The following is a 27,425-nucleotide window of genomic DNA, read 5'->3' as shown; positions in this document are numbered from 1 at the left end:
CTATGTCAGGGTAAACCCAATATGTTTTAGGCTTTCTGATGTAACTTCCCTTCCTTTCTGTCAACCATACCTGGACCTGGGGATTTGCTCAGCTTCAACTATCCCATTATGATTAGAGCAATGCAATTTGCCTGTAGACAAGCTCTTAATGTCATTTGCAGTGATTATACATGTGTTAAAATTACAGCATTGGTTCAGAGCAATCTAATTATATTAAATAATTATTTCAAAAGAATTGTAAAACAAATTGGTCATCCTTTTTAAGAAAATTGTTTCAAATACCTTTTCTTCTCCTCTTTGATGATGTGTTGGTATTATGAGACCTCCTCTTGTTCCGCCTCAGTGACCATAAAGTGCAGCCAAACTCAGCTCACTTGGGCATCAGGACTGTGCTGTGCACATCTGGCTAAGCAGAGACGTAATCGATCTGCTCTGAGCTGCTGCGAGATCCGTTTGATGCTCAGTCTTTCCTGGAGCCTGAGGAGCACGGAGCTGCAATCAGGCCGTTCACAGCAGAGCAAATTGAAGGGCAGCACACCGGCTGTGGCAGGTGTAAGCCCAGTACATCACCACAATGAAGTCTGAAAGGTGACCTTGCAGTGGTCTCCTGCCCTGGCCTGGAGTCCCTTTTATGAGAGCTGCTCTCAGAGGATCTTGTTCTCTGAGATAAAGAGCTTCTGATGAAATGGTTTCATATAAGTCACTTGGATAATTACATGGTTTTGTATTTTAGGTTGAAAAAGTGTTGGCAACTCACGCTATTACTTTTACAGTAGGAAATAATTGCACAGAAGTACAGACTGTCAGGAAAGGGACCTGATCTTCATCTTATTTATTCTAGTTGTGTACCACTGACTTAAAAGCAGTTCCCACAATTTTTTTCCATGTTTTTTAGTTTTAATGGCTAGTGAGAATCAGACCGGTGTTTTCAACTTCAAAGTTGTTTTCTAATGTTTATCTTCATTTCCAAAAACAATTTTAAATTTATATGTTGAAAAGCTTTGTCTAGATTTTTTTAATATGGGATTTTGTCACCAGGTGTTTTATTGCCTTTAGTGGGACATTCAAGAGAAATTTTGTTTTGTTTTGTTTTGGTCCTGAACATCCATACTTAATGTTTCAGTATTTCCTTATAGCAGATTTCCACCCTAGGCAAAATGAATTCCAGTCAGTTTTTGCCCCAAGACAGCTACCCTGTCAGTGTGCGGGAAGGGATTCAGGGCTGCCATTTCAGGTCTCTGCTTTGTACTGCCTGAAGCTGGCTCTCCTTGCAGTATAGTTAGGACCTTGCTAAAATGAAGTTTTATGAAAGTAAGATTCATATAATGTAACAGGTAGAGTTGGGTTATTATTATTATTATTTTCTGTATTTTCCATTTTCATTTCTTTCTTATGCTCCTTGGCTCGGATTCTCCATTGCCTTGCACCTTGTTCAATGATTTTATACTTATTCTGTCTCATTCTACTTTGCCTGTGCAACTTTTCTCACCCTCTGGAGAACCACATCATCTGGTTTTTAACCCTACAAAGAAGAACATTAGTTTAGTTTAGTTTCCTCTAATTTGGTACTTGAAGATATTAGAAGAAGCAGAATAAAAGATTCCTTTTCTCCCTCCTAATTCACAGGTGTATCTGGATGGCTCCTGAATTTGGCACATTTTGTGTAGCTGTGACTTTGGACACATTTTCATCAGTCAGAATCAAATTTGGGGTTGAAGACTTGAAGGCATCTGTTTTCTGCACTGTCCATGAGAGGGAGACAGCGAGCTATGCCAGAGGTATGAAGAAGGTACTTTTTATCCCTAGGAAAAGCCAGCAACGTAGCTGGTGCTAATGGAGGAACATTTTGCAGGATGCTGGATTCTGATGCTGGTTCTCCACAGAAATTAGCACATGGCACAGGACACGAAGTTGCTGTCAGGAGAGCAGTGAAATTGAGAACATGTGAGTTGCAGTCAGATTTTTACAGGAATCACCAAAAAATGAAAAAAAGAATATTAAATCAGGCATTCTTATACCATATAGTTGAAACAAACGAGAGACTTCAGCAAATGCTTTCAGCATCTTTAAATATTATTGTTATTTATTGTGCTCAGATTCACCCTGTCCTTAAAAATTTTCTAATGCCAAACAAATGCTATTTGGGTTTATATATTTAGACTAATAGTGACATCCAGTGGTTGATCAACCCAACCACAGGAATAGTAACAGTCATATCAAATGGAAGATCCAAAAATGATGACGTTATGTTGGTTTAGATCAGGTGGAATTTGTAGCAAATGTATATAATATGCTAACTATTGTAGACTTTTGTGACCGGCACAAACTTGCCAACTTTGCACTTGTTCTTCCAGAATGATGGCAGTGAAATCACACAGTGTCTAGAAGAAGAATTGCTTCATATTCTCCTATGGTGATGGACAGCTTTCGACACAAATTGACACCTCGTTTAAAATCTTATTTTATTTTTCCAAATGAGTCTCACTAAGGACACTTTGGGTGCTGGTGGAGCCCTCTGTTGCTAGACAGATATTTGTAACAGAGGCTAAGTCTTAAGAGCAGAAAATGGAATCATAGAATGGCTTGGGTTGGAAGGGACCTTAAAGATCATCTAACTCCAACCCCCCTGCCATGGGCGGGGACACCTTCCACTAGACCAGGATGCTCAAAGACCCATCCAACCTGGCATTGAACACCTCCAGGGATGGGGCATCCACAGCTTCTCTGGGCAACCTATTCCAATGCCTCACCACCCTCTGAGTGAAGAATTTCTTCCTAATGTCTGATCTAAACCTATCTTCTTTTAGTTTAAGACTGTTCCCCCTTGTCCTGTCATTATCTACCTGAGTGAAGAGTCCCCCTCCATCCTTTTTATAAGCCTCCTTTAAGTATTGAAAGGCTGCAGTGAGGTCTCCCCGGATCCTTCTCTTCTCCAGGCTGAATGGAGGGAGGTTTGTGTCAAATGCTTGTTGGGTTTGATCAGCCTAGTTCTGGTGAAGTCAGCAACTGAGACTGGAAATCATTCATCTCTTAACTTATGGCTCATTTTACTATACCTATTTATTAAGAGTCAGTTAATTTGATCATGGAATTAATTACACCACAGCTGCTCATTGCCTGCTCCTGTTGCAGTGACGGCACTGGGTGTTTGGGGTGTGCAGGGAGGGTGACCACCTCCGCGGGAGGGAAGGTCGGCGTGCGCCGTGCCAGCCGGAGGGGAGCTTGGTGCGTACCCCAGCGCACCGCGGTGCTGGCTCGCGGCGTGGGAGGTGGCGGCGTGCCCCCGGGGTCCTCCACGGCCTTAAATTGGGAACTGCAAACATGAGGTGCAGACCTGGTAGTGCCGTGTCACAGGCAGGGCCAGGGCTCCTCTGTGCTCGCAAGGCGTCTGGCCGGAGTATGTGCTCACTGCGGAGCTGGCTGGCCAGCCACTGCAGGGGCTGTGCTGCTGGTGAAGAATCTGTGGCTCGTTTGTGATGACTGTGGCACCCTTCTGCTTTCAAAATGCAGTCGTGGGGTCAAAGCTTGGCGCTTCCTAAACCAACTGTCCTTTTATCTTACTGCTTAGTTACCTGAGAGCTGGTTTGCCACTCTGATTCCCACGGCGATCTGCAAGTTAACAGGAGCTTTAACGATGTACCACTCACAAGGCTCTAGGATGCTGGTTATAATAGCAGGAGAACGTTCCAGGAACTAGTCGGGGTATTGCAGAGAAACCTCGCACACCAGTGCAACGTCTCCCAGAAGAAGCCTTCCCATATTAAGCGTGCAAATTGTGTGATAGAATAAATGGTTGCTTCCAGCACGAACAGAACTAATTTTAGACAGGAGTGCCTAATGTGCCTGTCAGTGCTTCAGAATGAATGATGAGAGATAAAAATAGATTTATTACATTTCCACTGGTGTCGGGCCTCAGATCTGCAGGAAATAAGGTACCTACTTGCTGAAAACACCCATGTAGGACTGTCCTAATGTATTCTGAAAATGATTTCACAGCGTCTGTTTAGCACAACTAATTGCATTGTCACGACCGTAAATGTTTGCGTTGGTTACGGTTACAAGAAGCACCTGGTAAATCTGTTTTGACTTAAATGTCTTCTGGTTAACTGAAGGGTGCCTGGTGATGTAAGTCATGCTTTTTTTTTTTTTTTTTTTTACTTTATTTGCTGTACATATGAATTCATGATGATAGTACCCATTTAGAAAAAAAAAATCTAAACTCTATTTCACTTGCCTCTCTGTCTTGTGCCTTAATTTCTAAAAAATATAACCAGAAATATAAATATTTTTTTCATAGTACCAGTAGCATAAAAATATTGCCAGAACAGTATTGGGAGCCTTAAACATGTATATTTGTAAATGCTATACTCTTCACAAGGCTAAAGCATGCCCATGGCAGTTCTACCGTGAGCATCCTCAAGGCTCAGCAAAAAATATCTTGCAAAATACCTGAGGAGGAGATGCCTCCATCACACCTGCTCAAAGGGCCAAACATTTCCGTTCTATTTATAGACACATAATTTATCCAAAGAGCACTGAAGAGTTAACAGATCTTGTAGTTAAGTGCTTAATTAACAACCAAGGAGTAAAGTCAGAAAAATTCAGTTCATTATTTGTCATGGATACAGAGTACATTTCACTTTACTCTGTAGAGTAATACATTTAGATTAACACTTTACACTTTCAAGGTTCACAGGTCAAGATTAATCCGTTGTGACCTTGGAACACAGCTCTTCTCTTCATGAAGTAAAAGCTGAGTAAGGGAATCTGAAACAAGAGTCCATACGTTTATATATAGCTCAATCTGACTGAATGGTTAAGTGTAATTGAACAGCAAAAGTAACATTCCTTTTCAGAGGAAGAAGACCTTTGGAAAAAGGGAGGTGAAATACAAGTAATTTTTCAGTGCAAGTGGCATCATGAATTAATCTCTAGCATGACTGAGGTTGATCGTTATCGTGTTCCTTTTCTACTACAGTTCTTTCTCCAGAGCAGTTCCTTCTGCTTAAAATATTCAGTATTTTATTCGAGAAAGATACAACTAACAAAATTTAAAATTGCCAGGTGTTTTGATAACAAGCGTTATTTACTGCCAAGCAGAATATAACATGTTTATTTCTTCATGGCATCTTTATTTCCAGTAACTTTATTTATCTACCTCATGTATTTCCTAGCAGCAAAATAGAGTATGACCTGGTAATGGGTTGTTGCAGTCACTCTCGCAACGTTAGCCAACCCGCAAAGAAGCCTAAAAGCAAAGAGCAGGTTCTCTGTATCTGAGCTCCTTTGGACTTTGCAGGAGAGCAAGGTCATTTAAAAGCTGTCTCAGCTTCTTGGCCCTGAGTTTACGGATGTCTGTCTGCATTAAACCTGAAGAGGAACAGCTTTGATTTATATCCTGGCAGTGGCTTTGCAGTATTTTATTTTATTTTTGGATGTAAATGAACTCTCTCTTCTCCCCTTCTCTTTATACCCACCAGAGCATCCTAGACCTCTACCATCAGGCCCCAGTACAGTTTCCCTTCACAAGGGGAATTCCTCACTCACTGCTTCTGGCTGGTTTAAGGTTATTTCATGCTACTTCTCAGGCCTGGCACACCGGAGGTTCTTGACCTGATAGTTTGGATGATTTTCATTTGTGAATCTGGAAACAAAAAGCTTTTTTTTAGTTCCATGCATAATACTGGCATGACAGTCTGTGTTCTGCTTGTGGTCTGCCTGCGTGCTATTCAAATTGTTGCACTCAGCTGTCTTTACAATCATTTCAAAATTGTCCACTCTACAGTTTAGCCAATCTTCACCTATTTCCACATATATAGAAGTAATTCCAAAAAATAGCATTTTGCTTACTTATGTAGTTTTCCCTGCCCTGCTTTATTCTACACATTATCCGTTAAAGTTTACACATGCCTGCATAGAAAATGCATGACTGTTACCATAAAGAATAATTCTTTTGAGCCACAACCTTTTTCCCTATTCCCTTCTGTTTTTGCGAGTGTCTCTTCCAAGACTAATCAATATGTAAACCTCAGCGTGTTTGTAGCTAGCCTCATCTTTTCATATTTTAAGTTGTATTTCCTGGCTTCCAGGTCTCATAATTTCATCACAGCTTTCATGATATCTGCTTTTTCCTTAACTCCTGCAGGCAAGAGTTTTGTTAGTTTAAATATCCTTTTTGTTTTTGCAGTTGTTGATAAAAGCTTGCAAATATGACCCTACAGGCTCAAAGATTTGTAGGGACATTACAAAACGCGAAAGCGTAACCGCTAAAAATGAGGTGTTATTTCAAAGCTTAACTCAAGAGAGTCGTCATCCTGATTCACGGCTTTGGAGCTGCAGGACTGTGTCTGATCTGCTGTCCGTTCTCTCTGTTATTTTATACTGATGTTCCAACCCACGAAGGGATCAGGAGGCGATACCCTCTCCTGGTTACTGGTAGCACCAGCACGCGATCTGCTGCCGAGGGGCGCAGGTCATGGAGCTGCCTTGGCACGCGGTGGCTGGCAGCACCCACCTTGGCCGGTCGAAGTGTCGAGTACAGCTGCACCAATTCCAGCTCCCATTTCTTACGCCTAGCGCCATGCGTTACCTCCTGATTTGCCGTTCCCCTGATGAGTATTGTTTGAACCCAAACTAGTATTCCTACTGTCCTTTTATAAATTCACTGAATCATTTATAGTTGTATTAAGGTTTATAATCTTGGTTTTGAAAAAGGAGTGCTGACCTTTGGCCTGTGTCGTTTGCTAGGCTCCCTCTAAGCCACGCCGTCAGGTATTACAGGGATAATGAGGTGGAACAATTTATTAATCTGTCATCTCCGAGCAAATGAGTTACATTTGTTTTGAAGCCTTAATGTAGTGGTCATAGGTTAACCATCGTGTAAAATCCCTTAGGCCTTTCTTTTCAGGTATGAATAAACTAGGATCTTGCAGACTTACCATATATCAAGGGAAATAATGGGTGAAACCTATAATTAGTGTCAGAACTTTGTGGATTTTTCATAGAGTCAAGAATTCACTGACAGCCTTGGTGCTGCAATTCATTGCAGCTACATAGCGCTGTGCTGACTTCAGAGGAGCTCCATCCATCACCACAGTTTATAGGTTCATGATCTATATTGACAAATATCTCCACCTGGTTTTGACCATACAGCAGTCAGAATTTTCAGACATTGTACCCATACTTTAGGCAATTATTGAACTGTTGATTTTTTAACTATATTTTTTATAACTTTTTGTCTCTTAACTGCAAAATTTATTGTAATCCACATTAAAGTGTCTGTGACATTGGCTTGCAGCTGCTTAGTGTTAGTCATCAGTTTGTAAATTATCTCTCAGAAAGAATAGGGGTTGATTCGAACATAGGATCAGTCAATACAACACAATTCAACCTAATATACATTATAATATTTATGCTATGTACAAGAGGTTAACAATTATGTGGTGGTGGCTAGCAAACTCTGGAAAGTGTAGTTTGCCTCAATCATGTAGCATATTTGTTCAAATTATTATTTTCAGTATTTCATATTTTGTTATAAAAGAGCACTGATGACCCAGTGTCTGGTACCAGCTGTCTTATGTGACTTTTTTTGTATTAATAATCATGAATAATTTCATTTGTGGTGGACATCTGTGGACAAGTCTAATTCTTACTGCCCTCTTCAGGACTAAATTTTTCTAGTAGGCATTAGATCTACTTGAATGCTGTGAATTTAACTAATAATCCCTACAGAACCATTGGCATAAGATTACTATCGTGCAGAATACTTCTGGTCACCTAACATACATCATAAGAGCTTATAGGTTGTGCTTTTGGTGGGTGTAAGGATGAATTTCTGCAGGAACAGCTATTCCAGAGTAAGTGTTCCCAGCTGGAGCATAGGAGCTGCTTGTATGTGAGGTCAGTGAGAAACTGTTACTTTGCAACTAGAATACAACAGCAAATACAAAATCAGCAAACTTGATTTTGAATCAATTAAGTCTTTGGTTAAATCTGCTTAGCAGTTCCGCGTGTATTCATTCTGCACAGAAATGAAGAAATACCACTTGAAAAATGTGAGTATTTTCAGATGAATCAAACCACCATTGTACTTCATTTCTGAAGTTCCGGTGCTCTCTTTCATCGTCCATCACACACACTTGTTTCTATTGAGCATTTTCAACTAGGAAGTGTGTAAAGGAAATTTCATCGGGAAAACACCTGCTACAAGTGTGTCCTGTTGCTCTCAAAGCGTGTGCAGTTTGAACAATATGTTATAATCCTGGATTAGTTTCTCTCCCAGCAGATGCTCTCTAAACTGCTGTATGCAGTCTAGACCTCATGTCCCACATGTTCTTGGCTTGCTGAATCTGCACAGAAACATTGTCTGGCTGGCTCTGGGCCCCTTGTCGTACGCTCCAGATGCAAACCAAGTGCCTGGTACTGCTTTTGGCAGTGAGAACTGCACAGTCTGTTTGCTTAGGCACTGTTGTTAGTCCCTGCCTTCTAAATCTTTAATAATAGGTATTAGATACACTCATAATATTTCAAAACTGTGCAGCCTCTACCTCGCTGTTTTCTTTGAAATACTAGTAAAGGAGAACACTAGCAAATCGAAATACTAGCAGTCCACATAGCAGACGTGACAAACAAAAACCTGCAGAAAAATTAACACAGATCTTATTTTGTTTTTCTTGTGTCTCCAAAAATCAGCTAAGATTTTGTCAGTGTCTTCTGACCTTCTACTGTACCTAGTTTCCTTTTAGTCTAGGACTGCTTCCTTTCCCTTCCCTCTCCCTAAGGCTTCTTTCCAGAGGACCGCTTGTGTAGCTTTTACCTCCTGTGGTAGCTAGGCTGCTGCGAGGATGCAGCCTCATAGACGAATAAATTCCGTGGGGAATTATGCTCCCTAATGCCTGCAGATATTCACATTTGGAGAGGTGATTATCCTGTAATAGCCTCTGACAAGCCTACATTTGCTATCCGTTGACAGTGCCGTAGGGATCACAGTTAAGGACACAGCAAATGATACGGCATAATTTTACAATCTCACCCGCCCTTTTAAAACCAAAACACCTTGTGCAGCTACAAGCTGACGCATCCAGCCACGCGCTCATTTGTCACGTCACGCAATGTAATTCCTTCTTTCAGATTTGCATTTTGGAAAATAAATCTAAGGATCTCCTCGTCTGCATTGGTGTATAAACCTGCCTGGCTCCACAGAGCAGCTGTAGCAAGTCAGCAATGTACTTTTAGTCTCACTTACTATTTTTCCATTTGTTCTTCTGTCTGTCTTCTGTTGTGCCGTGTCAGTTTTGGTGGTCTGTTCTTCTATTATTTCTGAGAAGACGAAGAGCCAAAAAGTCACTGTCCTGCACTGTACTTGTGCCCATCTCTCGTCCTAAAGAAAATGAAGTCTTCAGCAGTTCATCTGCATCCTCTCCTTTCCCATCAGACCTGCACAGAGCGCGGGGCTCACACCCCTTGCAGTCCTCAGCCTTTAGCAAGTGCTCTGTGGGCCTGTATTTCTCACACGAGCTGTCATCTGCCTTGCCCGTGTGCATGCAGTTGCCCGTCTCACCAGGACTTTTTTTCAGATGCTCTGAATCTGAAGCAGATCTGATGCAGCTGCTCCTTTGCCAAGATGCAGCCACTGCCTGTTTCACAGTTGATGCTGTGGCGATGTAAAATTAGTGCTTTACCCACCCCGCTGTCAGCAGCAGTGAGTCCTCTGCAGTGCAAACGGCTATTTCTTTTTTTGGCAGTTTATGGAGTTATTGTGAACCAACCCTTCAGGTTGGACCCGATGATCTCTTGAGGTCCCTTCCAACCCCTACAATTCTGTGATTCTGTAAAACTGTCTGTGGTGTCCACTGACATCTGATGTCGGGGTGCCTGTGCAACAAATCCTCCCCATTTCAGATCCAAATGAAGTATTTTCTACCCAGGTCCTACCCATCATAATCCATGTTGTTTCTCTTCAGCCCTCCCAGGCTAAGCCAAACATCTTGAAACTTGAGATTCTTCCTCATTTCCCCTGGACTGGTTCTTGCAGTGTTTGCCCAGATTTAGCATGAACTGTGCCCGAGTTTTTGGAAAGAAACCGAAAGAGACAGTTTGCAAACGTGCTTGATAATTTGAGTGTATACCTCCTATCTGGTTTCTGCAGATTTTATTGACCTTCATTTGCAGGAAGAAGTAGAAAGCATTGTTGCATTTTGCATGATTTTTTCAGTTGCCAAGTGTCTGATTAGAATATGTTGTGTATGTTCTAATGTCAAAACTAAAAGGACTGTGTTTTCATCAATCATTTGAGGGAATTCTTGAAGATAGCATGCTGCCCTGTACTCAGCAAATTATCATTCGTTTTTTCATAGGCTTCCCCTTGAATTCCACAGCTGCACAGACAGAAGTCTCCAAGCCTGTAGCCTTCTCTAGGCAGAAGCCCAGCATGCATGGGCTGCCTGGTGTTCTACGAAGCTGCAGTTCTGTTAATTCCTCTGGCATCACCTGAGCTAAGGTGAACATTCATAGACCTTAGCTGTAAATTTTGTTGGGGAAGGCAATATGTTTTACATTGCGGGGATAAGTAATTGGAAACGTAAGCTATTGTTTGATTCATCACATTATTTCCATCTCGATATAATTTAGTATCATATTTTCAGTGATTGATGCAATAGAAACTGAATGCCACGCTGGATCGCACCACCCAATTCGGTATTCTACAGCTATTTAATTTATTAAATGTTTTGCTGTTTTTCTTACAATGGGAGTACATCTGTTAAAATGCAAGGCCTGAAATTTTACTTGGAGAAAAAAAACACATCACACTGGTGAACAGAATGGCTGCTAGAGATGTAGTTCAGTCCTTCGGGAACATTTTCTGTTCCTGCCTTACTCATTGTACAGCTTCCAGCTTCCTAAACAAATGAAGTATGCAGTGCTGGTGAAAACAAAGCATGCCATGTATCTGGAATCTGAAGGTTTTGTTTATGTCGCAAGCATGCAGAAAGAGGAGCCATCTGCAGAGAGCGCAGAGCTGAGTTCATTGTTGCAGTTAAATGATAAGAAGGTGGGATGATACAGGCCAAGGTCTTACCTGGAATTAAAAATAAATATATAAAAAAGAAGGTACGAGCTTCCAGGTTAAGCCTGTAGGTAAAAAATGCCTGAAGACGCAGCCCAGTGCAAACAGATGGATTAACTCCAGTATACAACTGCCTGACTAGCAGAGTACTTGCATTTTAAATATCTAATTCAAATTAATATAGCTTAAATGAAGAGTACTACCTATCTATCACGTTTAGGGCAGAGAGAAAGTCTGAAGTTACGATATCACTGACTCCACACGGTTAAAATATGGCTTTTGATTAGTAAACAGATGGATTTTGATCTGCATCACGAGCCTGAATGAATTCGTTGCCAATTCTTGAAGCGATTTGTGTTCTTGGAATCGAACTACCAAACAGTAACAGATGTGAGTACATTGAGCTGTCAGGAGCTTAATGAAGTAAAACCGAGATCACTAACCAGTTTTAGAGAAGGGTTAAGGGGATCCCTTTTGGAAAGCTAATTATTTAGGACAGCACACCTGTCATTAGGCAGCAGAAGATACCAAAAATTAACTATTGTCTCACGTGAATTCTTGCTCTGCCACATGTGGTTGAAATGATAGACAGAGCTGTAGCACAAAATTAATTGAGCTTTCAAATCCGGAGAAAGTGGGAGAAAAAAAATGATCTAGGTTTATTAAAAACATTTGAAATCACTAGCACAACATGCCTTCCATTATTATAAAACATTTCCTTTTAATTCTTGATATCATGAAGACATTGTGGTGCCCAGAGCACTGACGGGTAAGGCAGCACGGTAGGTGCACCCACACAGACACACCTGCTTTCAGCAGGGCGTGGAGGAAGGCAGAAAGCACAGCCTTGCGGGTAAGGCAGTGTGCGGTTCGGGGAAAAAGCAGGTTTCGGGCCTGGTCAGGTCTCTGTCTGACCTTGGATAAGTCTTTTACGGCAGCGCTTCTGTTGCCTGGCTGGTCCATGCAGCGCAGGCTGTCGACTCCTCGGCCAACGCTGCCTTAAGTGCGGCCGCTGCCCAGCACCGCCGGGCCTTCGGCCACCTGCAGGCGTCCCCTTGGTGCTGGGACACCAGGCCGGCGAGCAGCGGTCGCTTCTTGTAGAATGCCTTTGTTCCGCTAGTCTGAACGGCGTGCCAACCACACCGGTAATTATAGCCCAGCTTTGGCAGCGCTTTAATGACCCAGGCCATACTGCTCAATGAAGGCAGAAGTTGCTCCTCGCCCTGACCCAGGAAGGTGAACGTGGGGCCACGGGTCCAGCGCCGCTCCTCGTGCACAGCGAGGGTGCTTTGGCAGCTGGCCCGCGGGCAGCCCCGTCCCGCCGTGCTCTGCCTTTCCCTCCCGTCGGCAGCGCTCGCTTGGTCCTTCTGGTGAGAGCCCTTCAGGTCAGTCTCCCACCCGGGTTAATCTCTCTGCCGTTGCAGAAATGGCCATGTGAGAAACGGCCGTCTGCTGGATCTAAGGCGCCTCCCCGGAGCGCGTCCCAGCGAGAGGCGCGCTCGTGGCCCTGCGGGGGACGCACGGTCCCGTCCGGCTCCGAGTCCCCGCGGGGCGCTGGGCCTCGAGCCATCCAGGAGGATTCACAGCTGCGATATACTCCTTTGTGAATCAGGATTCTTCCGACAGAAAGCAGGTTCACTGCAGCATCGCAAAGGAGCCGCGTTTCTGACGCCCTTCACAGGAAAGCAGGTCTATACATCTTGCTGCATTTTTATGGGAGATGTGGATGAATGGAGAACCACCTCCATAGGAGTTTTTTATCATTTAGCTTCCTACTGTTAGCTGGTTTTCCCCTCCACAGGAATCCTGCCCCAAACTGACTGTAAATTACCAGGCAGAAATCTTTGATCACTCACCAATTATCTCTCTTCCTTGTAACACAGAAAACACTCTATATGAGATAACTCCTGGAATTTCAGTTAAAAAAAAAAACAAAAAACATTTAAAATTGGCATGTTGAGAAGTTGGTTGCCTGTTACCTATCCTCGTACAGAGAATTCCCTCCATGGTTCTTTTTTTTTTTCCCCTGTAAACACAAACCTAATGAGTATGCTTGAATAGTGTTACTTTCTAGATATGCTGTTACAATGACTTGAATCTTCTTGCTGAACTTGCGTCTTTGGACTTCATAGATTATTCTGGTGAGATGTGATCTCTTTAGCAGAGATCTTGAGATGGAGTGAGCTCTCACTTCCTACCTTCAGCTCTGCAAAGCAAACTTCAGTGCTTTTCTTATTTTTCTTGGATGAAGCTGGGAAGCAATAAAGTGATCAAGATCTACTTCAGCTTAGCGAGTAAGCATGGGCTCAGCTTTAGCACTGCTGCTGACCTGAGGATCACAGTCCTGTGCACTAAGTGTAGGCACCTTGCTCAGCTGTAGGTTACGGTGTCAAGGGGATCATATCCGCCCATAGTTTTTAGAACTGCGAACAGAAATATTTGGTTTTGCTTTGAACTAAGGACTTTTTCAGTAGTAATTCTGTGGAATTTTATATTTTTAAAGATTTAATGACACTTTGCAAATGGCAAACTCCATGTTTATGATTGAGATGTCAGTATGATTTCAGCCTAGGTTCATTAAGTGACTGAAGTCACTCGTGAGTTGCCCCTTGAGACAAACTAGGACAGCAAATCGATGTGCATGGCTGTTTGCAGGATTAGGTTTTACATTTGCAAAATTTTGACCTTCTTGGCTCAAAAGAATCCATCAGATTCACAGCACCTCGTCAGCAGCGGCTGCCGGACGGGAAGGCAGCTGTGGTTGGACCGAGCTCTGGCATGGAGTGGGGAGCAGCCTGCGAGCTGCTTCATCTGTCAGGGGGCTGAAGCAGCGTCGTCACTAGAGAACACGGGGTAGTGGCATCGCTTCGACGTGCGTGTCCTGCTGCTCCAGAGCTTGGGCACTAAAAGGGCTGCCTGGCAAAGGTCCAGCCTGGGGAAAAAGCTCTTGTGGGGCTGCCTGTGTTGCGTCGTGCTTTGGTTCATATTGCATTTACTTTCTCAAACTTCCCATAATTTGAAAATAGTTTAACATTATGATAGAAACTGGAAGAAATGTGTTCTTCAGTATTGTAATTGTACACTTTTGAAGAACATTCCTCCATAAACTATCATAGAGCTTTAATGTACTCTGTACTACATCTTGTAGTAAATGTAGGACTTCTAGTTTTTAACTCTACATTATCTTCCTTCCCAGAGGGAAGTGTCCCACATACTGAATCAGGCAGAGCGGCAGACACAGAATTAGACTCTTCCTTCCCCTGTGAAAACATTGCAAAGTTTGTCTTGAATTTTGTTCTACTTTTGTTAAACCTATACAGTGAATGGTACCTATAAATTTTACTGACTCTTCTGCTCCCACTGCAGATACATGAAAAAAGCAGTGACCAGTAACTGCTTGTACTACAGTAAGTATGAAGAAGCAAGGTACCGCTGAAATAGGCAAATCTTGCTACAGAAAGCAAGCAGTTGAAATAGAAAAAAATAAGCAACAGACCGAAGGGTGGCAGGGTGAGCAAAGCAGAGCAGGATAAGAAGACTGTTTCAGCAGTGGTGAAGGCCAGGTGCTGCGCTCCGGGCAGGGGCGTGCGGTGCCTGCGGTGCTCGGAGCGCCCGGCGAGGTGGGCACTGGGGACACGGCGCGTGGCACAGCTCAGCTGCTGGCGCTGGGCAGCAGAGCAACATCGGGCGCAATGAGCCGTGCTCGTCGTGTCTTCAGACCGGGGAATTCGGTGTATGTGGAGCTACCAGTTGCCGCTCCAGTGGCAATGTTTGCACTTGACTTGTGGTTTACATTTCAAAATCACTGTTACCGTTTTTATAGTGGGACGAGTACTCAGACTGGATCAGTTACAGGGCACGAGCGAAATACGTTTGGAAGTGGGAACCAGTGGATTCTTTCCGAGGCGGTAACGCCAGCGCTGTTATAGGAGTGTTGCTTTCGTTTATGCCCTCACCAAGGGTTGAGCCCATGCCAGCATCACTTCACACAGCTCTCAGTGCGGCAGGAGGGCTCTGTGCTGCTGCAGACTGCAATTGCTCAAAGAGTAAAGCAGTTCCATTAGTTCTTTGGTCTTATTTCACTCATAATTTCAGAGCAAAAAGAAAACTTTTCCTTCAAGATTCTCTTGAAGTAAATGTGTTGTAGGAGTTGGTTTTTAGGGATATTCCTTCACTTGCAATCAGTGGGTAATTGCATTAAGCTGTCTTTACCTGGAGGGGTTTGAAAATGATATTAAACCCAGCAGTCACATCACTGCTCAGGAGGAGGAGGGGAGCGGGACCCCTGCTGCTGCCGCTGCTCTCCTGCCGCACCAGGACTGCCCGGGAGGGTCTTGGTGCCCGCGGCGGGGGTGCAGAACTGCAGCGGGGAGGAGAGGTGTTGGTTTAGATGAGAGGCGGCCGCAGCAACCCCATGGGAACCTTCCGTTCGTCACCCTCTGCTTGTCCCCTGCCATGCCCGCGGTGTGACCACGACGGAGGTGCCGCTTGCTGCTGCCAGCGGTGCCGCGCTCCCGGCGCTCCAGCAGCTGAGCCCGCCGCGGGCAGCCGGGCTCCTGCTTCACAGCAACGCCGCAACGGCCCCTTGGCACGGCCTCGGCCAGCGTGTGTGTGTGTGTGTCTGTGTGTGTGTCTGTGTATGTGTCTGTGAGTGTCTGCGCGTGTTGTGTGCCTGCACACACACCTGTGCACACGCAGAGCAGCAGCTTTCCAAGGCGGTGGGGGCACGGGCGCTTCTCAGTGGGGGGCAAACCAAATCCGGGTTGTTAACGCAGCCCTGGGATCCAGGCGGGCCGAGTAGCAGACCGAGAACAGGAGCCAGCCAAGCAGAAATATTGGCCTACATTTTTTTCTCCTCCTGGTGGAAGGCACGAGAGTTTCTATGGCAACTCGTGTTTTCTGTTCCGTCCGGCCTACTGACTCATTGCTGGGGGAGCTGCGCAGCGAGAAGGGATTGTTTTATTTCCCTGCCAAGTCAAGTGGCTCCGTTTCTGTAGCCCATTGCTCGGAGCCCGTCCGAGCGGTGCTTGCGGCTGGCGCAGCTTTGCAGAATCAGTTTAGGGCGACGACAAAAGACAGTTAAATGCTACAGCATCCTCCTCCCCTTGAAAACCCACTGGGAAGCAGTTCGGTTTGTCTGCCCCGCGGGAGGGTGGCGGCCCAGCCAAACGCGGGCTGGAGGCGAGGCTGTGCTGGCGGGCAGCGCTCCCCTCGAGGCCAACGTGTGCGGGCTGCAGCCACCAGGCCCTGCTCGGGGAGGCGCCCGCTGCTGCCTGCACCCAGAGGCGGGCAGCACGTGCACCGTGGGCGCCCTCGCTCACGCCAGCAGGAGCATGGCCGACGGCCGTGGTCCCGAGCCCTCCCGCCCGCCTCAACACCGTGCTCCGGGGTTGTGGCAGCAGGAGGTGGTGGGGAGCGCCCTGAAGGAGAAGGGCACAGGTGTAGCAATGATAAAATACGTGTCCGATGCCGAAATATTTGTCTTAAGGCTTTGCGGTGACATCTCGAGTGTCCTGGATCAAATCTGCCATGGGAAAGGACCTTCCGCGATCTCGCCATAGCACTGCATTTCTTCTGATTGGGAAGCGTCCGTAGATACACAGGCTTGATGTTCTCAGCAGGTCCCGGGGATGCTGAGTAACCATTTTTTCTTGAAATAGTGGGGGAGTTTTGCATCTATTTCTCTAGGCTCTGCTGAAAATTTCAGCTATTGTACCCCAGAGAACACTGTAAACACTCGCATGACCAGCCATTCTGAAGCTTTTTCCTTTGCCTAATCACAACCATATGGCACACTTTAAGGGAGATTATCTTTACATTGTTAGCTTTAAATGCAGCCTTCTTTTAGCTTTACAAGGTCATAGCAGCTATCCAGTTAAATGGTAAGCAGAAAGGAAATGTTAACGCAGCATGACCTTGGCCAATCAGTTAATCTTCCTCTACCCTATTTTCTCCAGCAAAATAAAAATCTTTCCCCACACTCTGCAAAGTGCTTTGAGATCCCGGGGTGAAAGGTACATCATAAGCCCAGAGCATTAATTATTTAAGCCCTGATCGTATGCTCGGTCCTGGAGGGAATGCAGATGAATTTACTATCTATTATTGTCTGTTTGTTTATGTACAGCTACTATGTAGGTTGATTGCAGCAATGCCACTGTCAGTAATCTGTGCAGGTCGGAGTTTGCCGGCGCTGTCTATTGCTTCTCCCTTTCTGTGATTCATGCCACGAAAACTTAGAAACAACAGCGAGGTATGCGAGGACTTGAGCGGTAACAGAATTACTACTTCAGGGAGTACGGACATTTAAAAAGACTCACGTCAGCATTTTATGCAGAGCTCCTTATTAATTGTACTGCGAGGGGGAGGAGGGTTCAGGTGGAGCCAGCACCGAGCAGCACGGTGCATGCTGTCGACCCAGCGTGTATCCTAGAAAATGGTACAGGCGTCTGGTGTAGGAGAGGCAAGGGCTCGTTTCTCATGCTCTGTCTTGTAATTTCAGTTCTTGAGGCTTTGTGGGGAAACCTAACCTAGAATTGCTCATAAATTGGCTTTTTGGTTGTCACATTAAGCTGGATTACACAGCATAAAGCATCGATTTTTAGATTTTAGAATGCTGAATAATTAATGGGTACATCACCTGCTAAACTGGATCGTGGCAGTGCGATTGCTTCGGCCCTCTTCAGAACAGCTCTGGACAATGACTGTTTTAAGATACAGGCGAACTTTGAATTCTCTTGCTTTTTAGTGTCTGTTTTTGAAAAGGGGGGTATTTTCTAACATTATTTTATGTTACTGAGGTTTCATTTTGTAGCGTCTAATAATGTAATCCTACCACAAGCACAAAGGATGATTTTTAGAGCTGTTGTTCCTTAAAATCTGCTTTTGCTACCATCCCATTTTAACATGGCCATATATTATGGTATACAAATGTTCAGTACAAGCATGAGCACATACAGACAGAAACGGAAGACTGTCTTTTTAAGAACCGTGCAGATGTTGATCATAAATCTAAATAAAATCCTTTTTCAGAACTTTTATCAAATTGGATTGGTTTGAGCTCTTCAGAAACTTTAATTTTCATACCTGTGTATTACGGAATACATTTATATGTAAAATAGCCTCTTGATGCATAAATTATCTGACTGTTCGCACTATCATTGTGCAGAGACTTTGTCTCTGAAGAGCTTAATACACTCCTGTATGGGTTTAAGTCATGTACAGATGTTGATGCTGGGTATGTAATTTCTGTAACAACTTCATTATATTTTTAATACTCTTCCTCTTTATTGGCTGCAGCAAAGCGGGCCAGGATGTGTTGACTGTGCTCTCGTGCTGGGTCAGCTTTGGTTAAATCATCAAAAACGAGAAGCATCTATTAAGTGTTCTTTTGCTGAGTCCTCAGCAAATGAACTTGCAGGGAGCAGCAAATATTTTTCTTCCCATTTTCTCCAGACCAGTTCCTGCATCTCTCAGAGGTCACAGCCTCCCCGGAGAGGCCAGCCTGCTGCCTGAGAAGCGCTGCTCTGAACAACTCCAAACGCCGCCATTCAGCAACGCCGTAATGATCTCACCTAAATGCACCGGCTTCCATCCATCAAATGACTGACCCTATGTATGAAAAACCCCGTGATTCTAATCACACAATGCTGGCTAGGAAACTGGTCTTTACGCTGGCCTTTACCAAGACGGTGCATTATCCTCACACAATGCGATATTGACACCGTGTCAGAGGCTGACATTTGCGGTGGGGTTATTGACAGTGATTGTTCGGCGCTGGAAATAGATGGCTGCTTGTGGCTCCTCGCATCCTGCCTCAGCCGCGCCTGCTTACCCCCAGCGTTACCAACACCCACACTTGGAGATCACTGCCCAGCGCGGCGGCTGCGCGACGGAGGCGGCAGTGAGGGCTCTGCGGCTCAGGGCGCAACGCAGGGCTCGGCCACGTGAGCTGTGAAAAACACTGCGCATCCTCTCCAAACGAGTGGCACTCGCTGTCTGGGTGCTGGCACCTCGCTCAGCAAATCAGGACCTATTTACGCTTACACACCCCTCTCCATCACCGGGCAGATGAGATTCACTCGCCCAGACTCTTGCATCCCCATTTCTTACTGGGCTTGGGTGGTGTTAAGGAGAAAGTAGCCAGGAAGGGAGCTTGTGGGGATGATGTCCCTGGGGTGCTGCAGCAAGCCATACAAATGGCTGCCTGGGTGTATGTAAGGCTGGTGTAGCAATAAGAGAGATTTGGCTAATGTATATGCTATTGATGTGATTGACATTAATATGTTGTATAGAGCTTTTAGAGCTTTGGTGTCCACAAGAGTGGTTTAAAAATGGAGAGAGTGAAAAAAAAAACAAAAACAAAAAAAAAAACACCCTACCTTTAATGCCTCTGGAGGTTTCATATTAATACATTTTACAGTCAACGAGTCAGTCCGTTTGGTTTCCCAGAAGACTGCAAGATGATTGCATTGCAAAATATTGGAAGTTTCTGGGGGAGGAACACGAGGTACTGATCAGTCCCCTGAGCCAGCAGAGATCGCTGTAGCAAGACCAAGCGGCTGGAAGCTGAACTCAGTCATCTTCAAAGGGAAAGCGAAGCACAGCTCTTTGTTGGAGCAGGTAATTAACCACGGGGACGAGTTACCTGCAGACACGCTGACTTCTGCTTGTGATATTTCCAGCTCACAGCTAGAGATTTTTTGGAAGGCGTGTCGTAGCATAATATAAGCTGTCCTTATGCCTTGCCAGAGTTACCGGACACACGATGGAGATGACTGGGTAAAGCCTGGAGAAACCTGGAGGGTTTCCGAGATGCTGCGAAGCCGGTGCCGGCACTTCCCCGCGCTGCCCGAGGGTGGCATGTCGGGGACGGACAGACCGTGTCTGCACACAGCAGCGGGGAGGTTTCCAGCCAGACCCACAGACCTGTGCGAGACACACTCATCCCCTCAGCTCTGCCTAGCCGCTCCTCAAGGTTAAATAGTTACAGTAAGAATTTATTCATCATTAAAACCACAAATAAAAGGATTGCACAGAATGTCAGAATGCTTCCGCCAGGAAAGAGCACTGATCATTTTCACCCTTGTGGGTTTTTTCTATTTAACACAAATTTCAGAATGAGAATACTGAGATAAACTCCAACTTTCATGTGAGTGCGGTTGGTGTAGTTTCTGATCCAGCGTGAATCCTGAAAAAAGGAGAAAAAAGACTTATGTAATCATTTATGTTCAGTGATAATTTGGGCCCTGAGCAACAAAGTATTTAAGCAGACAACAAAACTTCCAGCAGTACTGACTCCAGAAGGATTATTCAGAGGCCCGAAGTGAGAGGCTGTTCTTTCAGCGCAGGGGAGGAGCAGAGCGCAGCAGATTCACGAGCACTGAGCAGAGCCGCAGGTCCCGAGCTGGGCAGGTGATGAGGGTTCAGGGTCTGGAGCACAGAAAGCAGAGCTGAGTCCTGGCGCTGCCACCGGTGCTCAGGGTCACTCCCCATTTAGCAGAGGTTTTGGCAAGACCTGGGCTGCAGAGCTAAATAACGGACAAGCGTGTGAGAACAAATAGTGTCAAAATGAGGGAGACGAGTGGTAGACGACGGAGAACCTGAGAACGTGAGCTTTTAGCTGAAGTGGCATAAGGTCCATTATCTGAGTTGCTCATAACTTCTTGCAGAAGTTTAGAAATAGCGTGAGTAGTGAGGATTATTTAACTTTAGAAAGTAATTTAGCTAGGGTTTAAAAAGACATTTAACGATCTTACATTACCCAAATGCTCTAAAGCCAACCATATTTCAAATTAAAGAAAACTCATTTTGGCTGGGATACGACTTCATCGTGGCAGTAAAAAAGCTCCCACTCAGGCATTATTATTTCTGCCAGAAGGCACAGCTAGGATGGGAAGTTCCATAAAGCTTCTTCCCGATGAGACAAAACCCACGAAATCGCCGTGTGAAGCCCGCGGAGCAGTCGCCGCTCTGTGATCGCAGGGACTCGGTGGGATGTTCCAGGCTGCAGAGGGGCGGCGAGGGTCGGGACGGGAGCACCAGGCACAGAGATTCGGGGACCGGGCCGCTCCTCAGCCGCAGCGTGCGGGCAGCGCGTTCTCCCCATCCCCAGGGCGGTCGGATGCCGCCAGCAGCCTCCTCGTGCCAGCAGCGCAAACACCCCGCAGCTGCTCTCGCAGCCTCGCGCCGCCTCCTGCTCCAGGCGCCTCCCGCCAGGAAATGAAGTGAGTAACTTCTGAGCTGGGGGAAGTCTTGGTGGTGAGCACTGCGAGCAAGCTGAATGCACCAAAGGTCACGTGGTGCCGAAATTTGGAGGATGGTTTCGTGCAGGGAGAAGCTGTTTGCTGTACAGGCAGAAAGGAAATAAGCAGAGTAACAGGAAGAAGGAGACGGTCAAGTCTTCAGCCGTGTAGCAGTTGTTCCTCCAGAGCTGCACAGCTGAAGTTGTTGTTCTTTAAACGTCTGGCATATCCCCAGTATGGTGTACGGTGTTTGGGACATGAGGAGATCTCGTGGCGTTTTGTGTATAGGTGGCACTGTAAGACAGGGTCATCCTGGGGAAGAGTGGACATAAGGAAAGGCAGTGGGACCTGTAACCACTGCTTGTTCTCCCTGGATTGTCAATGTACGTATATCACGATCATAAATATATCTAAATGAATCAAAAGCCATTCAGATGATATAATGCCATCAATAACCCTCAAAATAAAGGACATGGGAATAAAGAATATGGGAAGAGTTTTCATTCGTGCTCAACTCCATTGATTTTAAACTTACTTCTGCTGGATTACCGAATGTTAATATCCGTACCACCTGAATACCATCCGATATTTTCGAAAGGACTGCCTAAATAGAAAATACTAAACAAATAAGAATTCCCAGCGTTCTCAAACCACATATACTGTAAAGGGAGCTCCTGAAGAGAGCTTGAAACTCTCATTTTGTAAATTACAGCTGAGCTTTGAAGATGAGAAAAAGCGAGAGTCAAAGGATTTGACTGAAAATATCAGAACTGTGGATGGGGACTGAGGAGTACTTCTGTCCCCGTCGGACGGCGTGGTGGGCGGCTGTAGCTCCCGAAGGCCGGCAGAGCCGCACGGAGGCCCTGGAGAAGCAGTGCCGCAGGTTGCGCAGCAAGAGCCTCGGTGGCTCTCTCTGGGAAGGCTCCGGCAGCCTGCAAGTATTTCCTGCCCGCGCGTTGTCTCCAGGAGCAGCCCGATAAGGAGGAGCAGAGTAACCCGGACCAGCGGCCGTGAGGCCGTGCAGCCTGTGGGGAAGGACGACTCTGACTTCACAGCTAACCGCTATCATTCTGGGAGTCCTCAGCCCTGGAACTCTGACTGGGCTCCATGTACTACTGCACACGCAGCCCGTGTCTTCTCCTTACAAGCATGGGGCGTAACGGGGTAGAAGTTGGACCTCTTTGTACTTTTAGCACATACGCAAGGTTTTAAAAACTCTCCCTGAGTGTTCACAAAGTCAATCCAAATGATCTGAGTGTGCTGCTTTGTTGCTGTCCCTGGTAACAGGGTCAAACGACTCAGTGAAACCCTTCCTCAGCGCGCTCCTCCAGAGGTAGATGAATACACAGCTGATGGAGTTTGGCCGTGCTCCCAAGCTGCTGCATCGGGTGGTTCCAAAAGCTCCAATAAATGAATTTAATCAGGAAACGTCACTCTGATATGAATGTTTAATGGCACTGATTTATACTTTCAGCTGCCAAAGTCAGGAGCCAGTTTAGCAGTCGAGAGCCCGCTGAGCTCAAGGTTTCAGAACAAACAACTCTCCGTGGAGATTAATGTGTTGCACAAGATGTTACTAGACAGCCAGAAGGAAAGTTCTGTCTCCGAGAACAGTTAGCACAGCTCCCCTCCCAACTGTGCAAAAGGATCTGAAAATGTTTCTTGCAAGAGCTGTTTTTTTTAACGTCTGTCTCCTTTAGACCATTGGCTGCTGCGTTTTCAGCGAGCTTCTCTGACATTGTGGGTGGGTTTTTTTCTGATGTTGGTTGTTGTTTTTTGTTTTGGTTTGTTTGTGACCTGCTGAAAAGTTTGTAACACTTGCAGGAGCTGCAGGTGGTGCCTGGGCAGCTGCCTGCAAAGCTGCAGGCGGGTACGGCACGAGCGCTGCTGTTAGAGGCATTTTTTGTAAATCCAGTCGGATAGCAGAGGAGCAATTCTTCTTAAAGCTGGGGCCCTCGAGAAGGACGTTCTGTAGACCTGGGTGGTTTGTAGGATTGTGTGTGGTATGAGAGAAAAGAGAGCAGCGGTTAAAGAAAGAATCTGTGGGCTCCTGTGCTTGTAACACACACGGAGCCGGTCTGCGAACCGCCCCTCACCGCCAGCTTCGGCTGCAACGACGTTTGCCTCGGCTGCGGCTTTCCTCCCGGCCCTCTCAGACAGCCCAAGTCAGCTTGCTTCTGTTTTTTCCTTCCGTTACCTTGCCTGGACGCCCAGCTTTTTGGGGTGCCAGAAGCCTGGCGGCCCGCACCGACAGAGCGACGGCAGCCGCCCCGCCCCGCCCCGCCCCGCCCCGGCGGCCTTCAGCCCGGGGCTGCCGGGTGCCGCTCGCCCCGCGGCGCCCCGCTCGGGCCAGCCGCCGCGGGGTTTGGGTGCGGCGCGTGCCGGCACGTCCAAAATACGTCCGGGTGCGGCCAGGGCACCGAGCGGGGCGCCGCGGAAGCGTCCGCTCAGGGTTCCCAGCGCAGCGTCGCTGAGCTCCCCGGGAGAGCCGCGCGCTGGCCGCGGTGCGGTGCTGCGGCGACACGGGGCCGCTGCCGAGCGGCACGGCCCGGCCCCGCCGGGGGAGCGCGGCCGGTGGCCAGGGCCGGGCGCGCAGTCCCAGCCCCCTCCGTGTGCCGCGGGCGTCGCGGGCAGCGGCCCGCAGAAGGAGCCGGAGCTCTGAGGCCCCGGCGGCTGAGCGGCCCCGGGGACGCCCCCGGCAGCCGCCCCGGGCGGGCACAGGGGCACGGCCCGCGGGTCCCGCCCGGCGGTGCCGGGACGCCCCTGGGTGACAGCGGGGGGCCGGGGAGGAGCCCGGGAGGAGCCGCCCGGAGCCCGCCCGGGGCCCGCGGGCACGGCGCTGAGCGCGGCGGCCGAGCGGCGGGCGGCAGCTCCCCGGGGGCCGCAGGCGGGGCCGGGAGCGCGGGGCCGGGCCCGAGGCGCTTCCCCCGCGGCGGGCACGGAGCGGCCGCGTCCGGGCCCCGCCGCGCGCCTGCCCCCGGGCGCCCGCCGCTCCCCGGCCCCGCTCCCGCCGCGGTGGGGCCGGGCCGGCGCGGGCGGGGCGCGGCGCGGCCCCTTTAAGGCGGGCGGCGGCGGCGCGGGGCGCCCATGTGGCGGTGCAGCACGCCGTGTTGTGCTGCGCGCCCATTGGCCGCCGCCGCGCTGACAGCTCGCCGCGTGCCGCCGGCGCACTGCGGGGGGAGGGCGGCCCGCAAAGCCCGGCGCGGATCGCCCGCCGCGCGGCCCGGCCCCGCTCCGCCCCGCCGCCCCCCCCCCCGCCCCGGGGTCCGGCCCGCCGCCCGCCCGCGCCCCGCGGCCGCCCCCGCGGCACCGCCGGGCCCGCGCCCCGCCCGCCGCCGCCGCCGCCGCCCCCCCCCCCCCCGCCCCGCCCCCCCCGCCCCGCCCCGTCCGGGCGGAGCCGCCGCTCCGCGCCGCGTTTTGCCGCCGCCCGGCGCGTAGTAGCGGGGCCGCGCCAGCGCCCGCCCGTTGTGTTGCTGTTGCCGCCCGCCATCTTGTCGCCAGCGCTGCTGCCGGCGGGGCTGAGCCGCGGGGCGGCGCGGCGCCTGCGGCCGGGCCGAGGAGCGGGCGGGCGGCGGCGGCGGCGGCCGGGGCCCGCGCCATGAGCATCGAGACGCTGCTGGAGGCGGCGCGGTTCCTGGAGTGGCAGGCGCAGCAGCAGCAGCGGGACGCACGTGGTAAGGGCCCGGGGCCCGCCGCGGCGCCGGCGCCGGGGGGGGCGGGCGGGCGGGGGGGGGGGGGCGCGGGGCCGGGGCCGGGGGGGGGGGGGCGCGGGGCGGGGGGGGGGGGGGCACGCGGAGCCGCCCCCGCCCCTCCCCTCCCCTCCCGCCGGGCGCGCCGCCGCTGCGTGACGCCGCGGGCCCCGCCCCCCTCCACGTGCGCGCGGGGGAGGCCCCGCCCCTTCCCGCGGGGCCTCGTGCCGCCGGGTCACGTGGGGGCGGTGCCGGGGGCCGCCCCGCCGAGCCCCGGGCGCCGCGCGCGTTGCGGGTCCCCGGGAGGGGGCCCCGGGACGGGATCCCCGGCGCGGCCCCCCCCCCCCCCCCCCCCCCCCCGCCCTGGGCCGCAGCCCCTCGGGGAGCCCCCCCCCCCCCGGAGCCGCGGGGCTGGGCGGGCCCCGAGCGGGCGGCGGCGAGGCGCGGCCCCGGGGGAGCCGCGGTTCGGTGCGGCCGCCGCCCCCGCCCGGGGGTGCCTCCAGCCGGGAGCCCTCCGCGTGGGGCCCCCCGGCAGCCCCGCGGGCCCGGGCGGCGCGGCGCGGCTCGGGGCCGGGCACCTGGGCTGGCAGCGGGAGGGCGCGGGGCCGGGCGGGGCCCGGAGCCGTGCGGGGCGGCCGGGCGCGGGTCCCGGGGCGTAGCGAAAGCGAAAGCGCCGCGGTCGCCGTGCGCTCGGCGGGCCGTTCCTGTGGGCGACGGCAGCGGTTACGCGGACGGTCGCCCCGGCCATAACGGCGGCTGGGTCCCGTTAACTTGTGGGGGACACCGGCAGCAGGCCGGGGAGGCGGGGGCAGGCGGGCGTTACGCGCCCGGTGCTGTAACGGTGAAGCCCCGGGAGCACGGACCCCGCCGGACGCCCCGGCCACGCACCGCAGCGTGTCGGCCGCGTGTCGGCAGCGTGTCGGCCGCGTGCTGCGGCGCCTCTGGCCGAGCGCTCCGGGGGTCGGGGCTTTGAAGCACTGCTGCGTCCTCCGTGCCTGCGGGCCTCGCAGCGCTGCTGCTGGCGGCCCCTTCCTCTGTAAACACGCGGCTTCCGTGCCCGGAGGTACAGGCGTACGTGCGTGCACAAGCCCCCAAGCTGAGGGCCTTTGTCTGTTGTTTGCGAGCGTGGGGACGTTTGGTGTGGATCAGAGGCGTCTGATTGCTCCAGATCCAGGTTAGCGTTTCAGTCTGAGAAGACTGTTTTACGCTCTGAGAAGACCCATTTATTTATGATTACCAGTAACCAGTACTCATTTTCTCAGGGCTTTTTCCCATACATGTTGGTCTGCAACCCGCTAAGCTCGGGCTCTCCGCGTCGCTTCGTGCTGCTCGCTTACCCTGTAAGCCTTGCCCTTTTCCCAACTTTGCCAGCGCGGGCAGTGACCCCCCCGGTGCGCCCCGGTCTGGTCTTTTCCCGTCTCATCTAACTGCCGCTGTGGCTCACGCTGTAATTGCGTGGGATTGATGACCAGATGCGTGCTGACCGGAAGGGTTTCCCTTGGCCGCAGTGCCGCCCAGCTTCGATATCCTGGTTACAGAGCGTCCCTCAAAGACGCTGAGATGTGCCCCTGGGGACGTCCCTTTTTTGTGCCCGCTGCTTGTGCGGGTTCATTCCCAGTGCCCCGCTGCCCCGTGCGCAGCGCTGGCTGCTTCTCCAGGTGGCCGGCTGTTGCCGCCCGTTGCTGGTGGTGCCATGACGGAGGTGGTGCCCGCAGGAGTAGGATGGCAGGGCCTGGGGGGCCCCGCAGCCCCCCTGAAGCTCTGAGCCACAAGCAAAGCACTGGCGGAGCTGGGGACCGAAGGCAGCAGCCCCAGGCTCCCATCCAGCATCCGTGTCAGCAGCGTGGCGCCGTGCTCCGTGCCGGGCCACAGGCTGTGAGGCTGCAGCAGGGCCCCCAGGACGCGATGCTCTCCACGCTGGTCCTTCCCCCCACGCCCCACGTCACCGCCTCGTCGGGCAGAGCGGCACGGTGGGACCTGCCAAAACTAACACCAGAACTGCTTTTGTGAAAACTGATCGGAGCTCTGATCTCGTGGCGTGAGTCCCACGGTGTAATCCTGTTCAACATGCGAAGGGTTTCCTTGTGGCTTGTTTGAAACTTCGTGCTTTCGGGTATTTTAGATGGCCTGTTGATTTTCAGGGGGTCGAGGGGGTGTGAAAAGCAGGAATCCCGGCTGGTGCAGCGCTGGCCCTGGGCCGTGCCTGGTCCCAGTCTCCCCACTGGTGCTGTTCTCCTGTGTCGAGCCCATCGTGTCCCCACTAGAATGAGATGTGGTCCATTGCGGAAGGTCCTCTGATGGATGGCAGGCGCTGCACACACAGTGTCTTCGCTCCAGGCTCCGGTGCTGCTGACAGCCGCAGGCGGCTGCTGGAGGTGCGCAGGGCGGTCGTTCGGCAGCGGTCGCTGCCCCCTCGCCACCACCGCAGGC

The 27,425-nt window shown here is 50.0% G+C and overlaps 1 protein-coding gene across 3 annotated transcripts in view; it reads left to right on the top strand.

Annotated features, from left to right (window-relative positions):
- MNT (MAX network transcriptional repressor) overlaps positions 1-27,425 on the top strand; it is an 84,915-nt gene that overhangs the window by 20,684 nt on the left and 36,806 nt on the right. For 2 of the 3 annotated variants that reach the window (XM_040532113.1, XM_040532112.1), the window contains one exon: positions 1,627-1,778. In XM_040532113.1, coding sequence (XP_040388047.1) covers positions 1,637-1,778 — 142 coding nt within the window. In that variant the 5' untranslated portion in view covers positions 1,627-1,636. Of the gene's footprint in view, positions 1-1,626; positions 1,779-24,826; positions 24,981-27,425 lie in introns of those variants that run through there. The other variant, XM_040532115.1, reaches the window with a different exon arrangement.

The sequence above is a fragment of the Cygnus olor genome, chromosome 20 (assembly GCF_009769625.2).
Source record: "Cygnus olor isolate bCygOlo1 chromosome 20, bCygOlo1.pri.v2, whole genome shotgun sequence".
Classification (NCBI taxonomy): Eukaryota; Metazoa; Chordata; class Aves; order Anseriformes; family Anatidae; genus Cygnus; species Cygnus olor.
Note: the sequence above shows the minus strand (reverse complement) of the source record. Positions and strands in the feature narration are given on the sequence as shown.